This window comes from Diadema antillarum, unplaced genomic scaffold (assembly GCF_040938485.1).
Source record: "Diadema antillarum isolate AM-2024a unplaced genomic scaffold, OU_Dant_1.0 seq00003016_RagTag, whole genome shotgun sequence".
Taxonomy (NCBI): Eukaryota; Metazoa; Echinodermata; class Echinoidea; order Diadematoida; family Diadematidae; genus Diadema; species Diadema antillarum.
This window is the reverse complement of record NW_027273606.1, coordinates 1-11,479: the sequence shown is the minus strand read 5'-3', so window position 1 is coordinate 11,479 and position 11,479 is coordinate 1. Positions and strand designations below refer to the sequence as shown.

The window sequence follows — 11,479 nt, the reverse complement described above, 5'->3', positions numbered from 1 at the left end:
ATTGGAACTGCAAATTAAGTTGCATTGCTGTTTGCAGAAAGCACACACAAACACACAAAAGCTGTTGTTGCATCTCTTCAAATGCTTAATTTGCAAGAGTTTGGAATATTTATGGTATCACAGAGTTGACCAAGTATACACATTTTCCATAGCATAGATATCGATTGAGTGAAATTATGACATTATGATATTCATAATATTGTGAATGTGTAAGGTTCATGAGACCATACTGGTATACAGTCATAACCAGGTTATATTCATGTGATATCTTGTTTCAGAAACAGAGAGAGTATAATAGGTGTTCATAATTGCATTGTTTTGCTATACTCTAGTCACTGTACATGCATTTATTGTCTTGACGAACAAGGCTTTACAGTACTTGAACAGAAGTGTCAAGAAATTAGAAATGTAGAGATGTTTGTCAGACCAAACAGTTGAGCTGAACGCGTTGTTATGTCAGTTTTCATCAAAGGTCAGATTGCTACAAGCTCACCATGTAAAAATGGTTAATAAGTATAGTGAATGGAAGATTGCTTCTATTATTGGTGACATACACAATAATCACAACAAAAATGTGTGAAGTTCATTATGCAAACTGCATGATTATCAGTGTATGCAGGTTATTCAGTGATATGTGTAGCAGTTTTTCTCAAGCATGCACATCAAGCTATTAAGAGAGAAGTTTGATATGTCCACACTTATGGTATATTGTTTCATGATACAATTACAGTGTATTTTGTTTGGAACCAGCAGCATTTCTTAGACTTCGACTAGGTGTTGAAATGTTTGGCCATTTTATACTCATAAGCATTTCAGGAAAGCTAAAGAGAATACATGCTTCATGATTATGACCAAGCAGAAAAAAAAAAGAAGAAGAAAAGAAAACAAGGAATGTTGTGGTTGTAAAGTTTTGCGCGTATACGCACATGCTTGTTCCGAGCAGGTAGTGGGTCTATATTTAGACAGTTAGCCTACGCTCAAGAAAGGTTTTGATAAGGCTCATAAGTCTGAGCTTGTTTATGTGAAGAATCCACTTTAGTGTTTGAACACACAACTGTGCATTTTGATGTATTGTGTTTCGGAACATGTTTGTAACGACTGTTTGCAGTTTGACTGGAAAGTTCTTCCATAACTTCCCGTCTTAAGGGGGGAGATGTGATGCGCCTTGAACAAGGCTAATACCAATAAAGAGGTCCGCAGCAAGTTATCGCTCTCAAATCAAGACATGGCTTCCCAATCGTGGTCTTTTGCAACATTGTTGTGATGGTTTGGGTGCGATCTGCCAGGAATGGAGCGGAACATTTTGATTGTCATGATGTGGTGATTGGGTTGAGTCGTGACAAAATGCACCTGCAATGCCATTGTTTAGGATAACTAAATCTGTTTTTTTTTCATATTTCTAAAACCATTTTTTGAGAGATACCTTCTTCTTCCTGAAGTACACAAACATTCAAGGTTTATCTACATCCAAACAGACATGCTTCGAGCATACATGATAATAATAGAGATCAATTATCATGGCAAGATATACCATGTAGACATTGACTTCACTTTAACGGACAGGGACTATAAAAGTATCATTGCAAGGTATCTCTGCTCCGCCAACAGGCCGTTAAAGGAAATGGTCTTGTCGTTCACCAACAATCATCAACTACCTTACTGCTAAAATAAAAAAGACTCAAGTCATGAAACTACACCTTCCCTTAGATCATGGGAAAAAATGTGACTTCTATTTGAGGAGAGGTAAATGGGGCAATTTGGGGTATATTTCTTTATGTGAATATCATCATATTTGAGAATCATTACAACCATTTTAAAATAGTCTACTTTTCTCCTATAAAACAATAATGATGTAAACAAACAATTGCTATACTGAATAATAATTAAAAGAAGGCAAACAATTTTAAAAGAAAGCACACCTCTTCCGCCGGCGGTTACGCCAAAGCAAGGACAATACGGCGAGGACTATGAGAACCACACCCACAAAGACTCCAAGAGCGTATGCTATCAGTGTCACCCCAGGCCCTCCAGAATCTGCAACATAATTGGATGGACAATGGTTATGTTGACAATTCTGAAAATGCTGCAACCACATTTAAGTTGTTTCTTTTTTTTCTTATTTGGAAAATAGAGAATAGTTACAGTGTACGTACCTACAAAAATTAAGCTTTATTTTTTTACAAATCATTTCTATTATAATCTAGCAATTATTTTCAGTTGCCTTAATTCTAACACTTCAAAAAAAAATTACTTTTCTGTAGGCAAGATGGAATGAATGCCAAGGCAGGGCACATTGAGTGTATTTAAATCTACCATTCAATGTAGATAACGAAAGAAGAGAGAGAGAGAGAGAGAGAGTATGAACACAATGCAAACTTCAAAATGATGGTGATCATTACTGACTGATACTTAACAAGAAATGTATAAAGGTTATGGTATCTTTTTATTATGACCTCTTTCTTGGACAAATGACTATCGATCTATTATTGAATATATTGTATGATTTTGTAATAATTAAGTTCTTTAAGCTCCATTGTAGTGGCATTCATTATGAGTTCCCTTGTGGAGACATTTATCATCATAACAATTGATATCTTATAATACTGTTTAATTTGTGTAAGATTTATTATGGCTGATTTTATAACAGTATTTTCTTGGGCAAATTATTTTCTTAATAAATGGTCCCATTTTCTCTTGTTTTCCCTCCAAAACTCCAAACAGCAACAGAGAGGATATACATATATGATTCAGTAGATTTTGTAGACAATGATAACCTCATTAAGTAATGAACTCAAATTACTAGCCCAACTTAGCAGTTTGCCTGTGTACGAGATTAAATCGAAGCGCCTTATCTAAAAAATACTCTTTAGATATGGTCCCACTTGCCTCTTGTTTTCTTTCAAAAACAACAACAACAATAGAAATTTTAAACAATTATTAGATATATTTTGTAAAGAATTATAACCCAATTCAGTAATAAACTCACATTATTAATCCAGCTAAGCGGTTGACCTGTGTCCGAGATTAAATCGAAGCGCCTTGTTTGAAAATACTAATTATAATTAATGATTTGGCTAGAATATGATTCGATTTTAATGACAGTGAATGAAGTAGATATTTGTGTATATGAATAGGTCTCTTTATTCATTTATATTCTGCGCCCACAATCACCAATAATCTGAGTATTAAAGACACCGAATCATATTTAAACCCAACACCTCACAATGATGACAGTTTGCCAGATACTGCCAGAAATCTCAACTTTGATTCCTAAAATAAGCCCTAGCGAAATTTCAGAGACTTTAGATATTTTGAAAATCGAAAAATTCATGGTTTTGTTCAGCACCTTAGTATCGTATTTTGAATACATGTACTATCATAATTGTTTGCTGGTCTTCCGCATGCCTTTCACATTTCAACCTTTAATTTTTGTCAGTAGAGAACAAGCGAATATAAACATACACGCAGGTGTTCCATTTATGTGGTGCATGTTCTATACACGAATATAAAATTTTGCACATAGATTATGTGTATTGTATGTGATGCATGATATCAATAGCGAGTTTATTTAGCGCTTTGCATCCAGTGGAAAAGGCGTCCTATAAATGTCTTGTATTATTATTATTATTATTTCGAAAAGGTGTTAACTCTACTTTTGACCGTAAGAAAACACAATAGATTTTCATTTCACATGCTTTAAAGTCTGTTCATGCAATAACTTTATATCCCATAACAGGATAAAGAAATTGGGCCTTGGAAAAAAAAAACAACAACTTTGCGTCCACACTGACTTAAACAAAACATTTAGCGCTGCAATGTAAAACACATAAATGTTTATTATCTTTTAAGAGATTACTGCCAGTATCGGACAGATAAAACGAGTAAATTTCTATTAAAATGACCAGATTGATGAACAATGGATTCAGCACGTTTTTGTTTGGGAGGAAGGGGGCGGCGGGGGGGGGGGGGGTGATTTGAGAAATTCTTATCCCATTAGTAACTGAACCGCCCGAAACCGCCTGTCCGTTATTTGTGTATAGTTGTTGTTGTTGTGTGCGTGTTTTTTTTTCTTCACTATTTTGATTGTTTTTCATATAGAATAAATAATTACGTATCTTGATAGATGTCAAAGGTCAACAAAAGTATGTCAGAATTATTTCTGTGACACGCAAGTCTCTTGGTAAAATGTTAATAGGCTTTCAAATAGACATAACTTACAATAGACAAAAATAAACATGAAGTGATCTATTCTATATTAGGAATACTACTGTACCCTCTAGGGAACAATCGTCGATTATATAATTTTTATAGTAATCTTCAGTTGCTAAACGGTTATACATAATACATAATGTATTATGTGCCTCTATGTGCATATGTGACCCTGCACCTCAAAACAAACAAAAAGTCGCCAGACATGAATTTTTAGTTAAGACCATATTCTGAGAGAGCAGACTTTAAGCTTTAAAATGATGTATAACTCAAATCAAATGGACTCTCCTAACCTATCTAGATATTGGATAGAAAGCACAAACTCAGGAAAAGTGTGAACTGAGAAAAGAGGCTCTGAAGTACAGTGTCTATTCAAGCGCTTAATCTTTATCAAACAGTGCTGGCTGTGCGATGAATGGGACAAAAACCAGGAAGTAAACCACCAGAGTAACAACAATGAAGAGATTATCAGATTAAACTGAAATTTAGCATGCCTCATTGACACATTCTGTCCATAATTAATGCCAACTTTCAAAGCAGTAGCACTATCCTTTCAAAAGTTATTAGAGTTGAAAGTGAAGAGTGTGGACAAGGTTTTTCTGAAATGAAAAAGGGATTCTAAAGGCACACCTAATCACACTATTCTACCAAAATGTTTGAGATAAACTGCTAAAAAAACACACTTTCCTGCCCGTTTTATGATACCAAATTTTAGCATAATGTATACTACAAGAAGACCCGCTCTTTCAGAAAATATGAAAAAGTCAAGTTCGGCTAGGTTGACCCATTTCATTTATTTTCAGTCCTCACGCAAAATCAGTGTGTGCGACTTTATGTTCGTTTTGAGGTGCACAGTCACATATACAACTATCTACAATGCCTATTTTATTCATAAGGAAGATGAAACTCACTCAAAGGAGACGTTGATTCCCTTGTCGTCAAATCTTGTGTGGACCCTCTCTTGCCTAGGTACAGAGAAATTGTAAATCAGCATCAACTAAGTAAGTTAAAGTCAGCTGGCAAAGTTAATCTTATTCCATAACTGATATACCCTTCAAAAAACAAAGTATATCCATACCACTATCGATTAAAAAAAAAAAAAAACTACTCATGTACCTTTTTGATGTAACTGCTGGCAATTCAATACTGGCAGCAACATCAGGAGAATGACATAGCGATTAAATACGAGCGAGCGGAGCGAGCGAGCGTGAAAATTTTGACATTTCACAGTCCAAAAACTGCCGTTTGTAGCTATGTTTTTTTTTTCGCTTTGGAAATTAAGGGGGGGGGGGCGGTGCGCCACTGGTAGTCAAGGATGTCGGTTTATGTTTTCCTATACCTACAAGTTTTCTGTAAATTTATCCTTTACTTTGTATGATGAAATTTATGCACTGTATTCAATTTTTGTAATATATTTATATGTTTTTGTTGGAAATGAAAAATAAATGAATGAAAATGAAACAAAAAATGAAAATGTTTATGATGGGGAGGTATGACCAGCGAGGGGGCGTCGAAGTGACCAAGCGGGGGAAGGATGTCCAAAATCTGCACTTTAGAGCATCCCTAATCGTTTGTGTTTGTGTGTGTGTGTGTTTTATACATGGAAAAGTTGGGAAATAGCCCTGGTCAAGTCTTATTATTGGCAATGCAAGGCATTTTGATATAGACTATATGTAAAGCAACACTCACTGAACGGGGGAGGTTGCGGGCGGGGTATTTCCCTCCCATGCGACGGAGCTTTTGCATTTTCTGAATTGATAATCTGTTGCGCAATGAATGAAATATACCTTACGTATACAATACGGTCGATAGATAGTAAACACTTATAGCATCAGTGCTGCCAGAGCCGGGGTGCGATTGTTTTTGTTTTTGTTTTTGTTTTTGTTTTTGTTTTGCTTTGTTTTGGTTTGGTTTTTTTCCTCCTGGTGCAAAGTAAAAAAAAAAATAAGATGAAAAGTTAAAAAAAATAAGATGAAAAATAAAAAAAGAACAATTATTTAGCGTCCGGCGTTGAGGTCACTCGCAGACTGAAGTGAAGCGGTTTTTTTTTTTTTTTTTTTTTTTTTTTTTTTAAGGTTCTGAAGGGGGTGCGTTCGCACCCAGCGTACCCCCCCCCCCCCCCCCTGGTGACGCCCATGCCTTTTATTCATTACTGCTCTATGTCTATCTGATATTGCTCTTGAGTACGATTCTATGCAGACTTAACACATGCTCCTTGTAATGGAATCTATTGACTGACGAGTTTTGCCCGTTTTTAATGCAGATTCACTTGTATCTTGCCATTCTTTATTCATGTCAGTCATGGAGTCCACATGAACATGATGTATGATTGTCCCTAAAAGTCCTCTTTTGGCGGTGTTGCCCGCCGTTTGATAGGTGGGACCAAGATTTGAGCCTAAAAGTAATAGTATCTTCTAAAGTAATCTATTTGTCCTCACTGCTCTTTAAAATTACTCCATTCACACTCCCGGAATTTTCTTTTCTTTTCAAATGATATGAAGAACAGCCTTGACTTAGCCACACTTTCTTCTATAGTGGTTTTTCATCCAAAGGATCCTGGTAGTTAATACAAAGGTACAGTACCGCGACTATAAATGAAGAAAAGACTTGAGGGAAGACAACAAAGGTCAAAGGCTATTGTGCGTATGTACGTACTGCGTCGCTCTCCTCTGCATCATTCAGCATAACAATGCAGGACGGTTTGTAGTCCGCAACCATGGACCAGAAGTCCGCCAGAGTTGCGGGCATCGGCATCTGCGATGTGACGAAACTGGTGCGAGCTCCCTATGGAAATTAATCGAGAAAGAATAAAGGAGATGCGGAAGATAATCTCGGTGATACGTTTAAAAGATCAATGTTTTCAACACTTTTTTTTTTTCGAGAATGAACGTACCGAGGTCTGTGCAAGAGATTTCCATGGCGAAACTGTAATTTATTAACACCAATATTTGTATAGAATCTTGTATTGAAAATAACGAAGTCTTAGATTCAGATCTATGTATAAGGAACATTGTGCATCCTAAACCAGTCTAAATTTTGGTCATTTTTTCATTTCTTTTCAGATTGTTTGTTTTTTTGTTTTGATGAGGGTAAATGGATAGTACGTATCACGTGACAAAAAAGGAAAGAGAAAAGAGAGAGAAGGATAGAGAGGAGGAGGGAGAGGGGAGAGAGAGGGAGAGAGAGAGAGAAGCAGAAACCAAGCAATAATGTAGCATCATAGCAATAAGAATGAATCACTGTCCTATACTTTTGTAACCATGCCAGGTCAAAAGTGGCTTGCTAGTCTTGAATCCCAGCCATTTACACGAATTTGACTCACCTGCACAAAGCTGGCGTTGATGAAATCTGAGTTAGAGTCAGAACTGCGGAGCATGACGCGATTTCTTTCCACTGCAACCAAAACAATGATATAATAATGATGATGATCATGGTAATAATAATAATAATAATAATAATAATAATAATAATAATGATAGCAATAATGATAATAATTATAGAAATAGTAACACAAATCCGAAATACATATATACATACATACATATAGACTGATGAAAATTCTTCTCATTCATCCAGTCGAAATACAAGATCAATAATTAGTTGAATCAAGAAACTGGACAATAAACTCACTGCCAAGGGCCATTCCATCATCGAGAGCATCATCCGCCCGAAGAAGCCAATTGATAATTGGCGAAACGTCGCAACAGTGAGTTTATTTTCCAGTTTCTTGATTCAACTATTAATTGATGACATACATGCATACATACTTTAATTCTTCAACTCTAGATCGTCTTGATGTGACAGATATGATTTTGTACACTGTATTTTACTTTTGAATATGTCAATAGAGGACATCTGATGAAGACCTATGCATTCATCTATGTGCACGATCTATATCCATGCACGCAAAAGCCATGAAAGCAACCGAGTAAGCGAGGCAATTTGCTTATACCAGCATCCTATCTGAATGTGTATAATACGTTCCGTAACTGTCACTGCTCTCGCTATAAAAAACAAACACAAACAAACAACAAAAACAAAAAGAGAATCTTTGAAATGAAATGTGTGTTTTTTGTATCTTTTTTCTTTCTGTCAACAACAAAAAAAATCATCTTATGCTAATGAAGTTATACCATTCTGGTATTATTGGGAGGTTAGATAACAAGAATTTATAGCTTTGGTGAATTCCAGTCCACCACGAAGATCAGAACATACTGATCAAAAGGCCTATTGATTTGGTCCATTTTCAAGATCACCTCTCACTACGGAAAGAATTCGATGCATGGTGGACCGATAATCACCGAAGCTATACTACCGTTCTATTAATTTGTTCTTATCCTATCTATAAAATCCACCTTGGTTAAACACGGAAGGACTATCAATTTGCCATGAATAATCACGTGAATTCCTTTTTATTGTTTCTGATGTTAAGGCATGACTATAATTTCGTTTCAAGCATCTCATTCACCATTTGAAACTGAAATGGCGTTTGCGGCAATTCATGGCTCTCACAAATTCTACGCTTCTTTGAAATTCATTTAAAACAATCATTGTTGTCATTATGTTAAGTAGCACTTACTTGGCAGTGAGTTGTGACAGCGGCTTTTTGTTCGGTTTTTCGTCAGCCGCCCAGATCGCATCATTTTCTCCGGAGGTGGAGGACTCAGCAAGCATAGGTTCTTGGTTTTTGTAAGAGAAAATGGAAATACATAATCTACATAAGCTACAGGGATTAACAAAAGGCAACACAGAAAACGACATCACAATCTATCTGTCAAAGGATTCATTAATTGTACCATGGACTTCAAAGGTCCATGGCTAGTACGCACCTTCTCTTCGTTTTAGGATTAACGAACCTTCGGAATAACTATAAACTTTATTTCATTTTCGGATTATCGAACCTTCGGAACTAAAATGAATCTTTTACCTTATTTTCGGATAAATGAGCCTTCGGAATAACAAAATCACATGTCCACGCTATGCAATGGATTGAGGGTCTTCCATGCATGATCCCATCACATGTTTGAGCCCTTTCGTATTCAAAGGAATCAACTACTTCTCGTGGTTGTTCCTGTTTTTAATTTGAAACCATATAGCGGTTAATAGTCAGTGTCGGTAGGCATCAACTGTGAAATTCATGACATATTCTTTGTAATCTCTACATAGTTCCAACCAATGATGAAATGTACGATCTCCTCTTTAAAGGTGATGACCTTTCAAGATGTACCACGGTTTTTTATTTTTATTTTCCACAAAGAAATTCTATTCACGTACAACACTACGGTACAAATAAATGACACATCATAAATTTATTATGATACATGAAAAAGTAATATGATGTGAAAGACAGGTTCATATAACAGTCTAAATAGTATGAATACAATTCCAGTGACACTGCATATTGGATGTACTTCAAAGATATCCATATCTTGCCCTGCTTGAAAGAACACAGTGTCCCACAGTGTGAGAAATACAGTCTGAAACACAGTGTGAACACAGTGTGAAATCTCCTCACACTGTTAGATTCGCGTGTTTTAACAGTGTGAACACGATGTGAGTCATCAATTCACAGTGTGAAACAAAGCATTACTATGTGAACACACTGTGAAAATCACACCACAGTGTGAAATCATCTCCACACTGTTAAATTCGAACGTTTTCACAAAGTCGACTTTGTGAACCCACTGTGAACACACTGTTGAACACTGCGTTCTTTCCAGTAGGGGGACAAAGTTATTACAATAACAGAATGGGTTCATTTTTATGCTTACCTCGAATTCCTTCCCAAGTTTTGAAGTACCATCATCGGCAGATGGATTCTTGAGTGAGGCTAGACGTGCTGAAAAGTGTTCCACTGGGATCTCTGTTTCTTCCCATAACATGTTCTCCAGCACGGCCGAGTAAAGGAAGATGTACTGTTCCTGTAGCAGGATAACAGGATTTTGTGTTGTATAATTTGTTTGTGTGTTTATGCATTTGTTTGTGCGCTTGTTTGTACGTTTATCTTTTTGTTGGAAAGCCAGGAATTGCTGGAATTTATGATCTAGAGGAACGAAGAGCTTCTCGTTAGCGAGTAACTTGTATATTGTTTGCCTCATTTGAGGATGTTTTGTCTGTTTTTAGTTTGTAATGAATGATGCCTTTTGTCTGCTGTTGAATGCACATAAAACAGTACCATAGTAACCCATCACAGTTACCAATACAAGACATCTGACTTGAATCAGAAGTAATCATTATTTCAGTATAACAGTAATACATCGTAGAAAGCAATAACGTCGTCAATTTATACAGTTCTAATTATGTTTTCATCCACAGATTGTATCGACGGTGTTCCGATATTGACTGTAATTGTTTGTATTCGACAATCATCAGCCCTAAAATTAGCTCCTGGTTCTAGCTCCTGTTAACTTGAGATTATAAGGGCAACGTACCTTGGTCTGTACCATGAAAGGGCGTCTCTTGCGCATGGAGGCCACGATATTGAATATGTCAACCTTCTGTGTTCTCTTGGCGTTCTCAGCAACAGTCAGGATGGCTAGAACGACGCCTGTGCGTCCTACACCGGCACTGCACGGTACGACAGGTCACATCATTATAATGTTTATATACGTGTTCTTTAATTTGATAGCATTTGATGTCAATGTTTCTTTTCTAATCAAATGTTGTCACATATTCATAAAACACGGACATCTAATCCTGTTTAAAGGGCACTATCAGTTAATAGCGACACTACGAAATCGTTCCCGTCCAGACAGATGCCACTATTTGCACCTTTGATAGGTAGAGCATACTGGTATGATGGCAGCCAATAATTCCCGAACTGACATATCTTACACCTAAATCTAAGTCAACAGTAATGGCGACAGAGCTTTCGATGAATGTCTTCAATTATGACATGTGTGTAAGTGTGAGAGTACACGCTTCAACACACGGGAAATACACCGTGGCCAGTCACGGTGAGCACTATAACAATGTCAACACTTTTTCAATTGGTAACATGTAATATATCGTGTCTGACACAAAGTTCATACATGTTACAATGTGTGCAGCCATTTTTGAATGACAGTTGTGGTCTTTGGCACCACTGACTTCTGATTAAATGGTAATGGTAATGGTAATGGTTTATTTAAAAAAAAATTCATTTGCAACCATGAACATGGCTGAATTGCAGAATTTTGTACAATGTAATATTTCATTTTATGGTAACATACATAATCATACAATCAGTCTACGATTAAAAGATAAAACTACACAATTATATACATACATA

The 11,479-nt window shown here is 36.3% G+C and overlaps 1 protein-coding gene across 1 annotated transcript; it reads right to left on the bottom strand.

Moving 5' to 3' along the window:
• Positions 1-2,013: 2,013 nt before the first annotated feature.
• On the bottom strand, positions 2,014-10,776 carry LOC139715179 (receptor-type tyrosine-protein phosphatase alpha-like; the record flags this gene model as incomplete). Its single annotated transcript, XM_071626776.1, has 6 exons — positions 2,014-2,034; positions 6,865-6,993; positions 7,532-7,602; positions 8,789-8,888; positions 9,981-10,130; positions 10,641-10,776. Coding segments are annotated over 6 exons (607 nt in total), but the record flags the coding sequence as incomplete, so codon positions are not given.
• Positions 10,777-11,479: the final 703 nt, after the last annotated feature.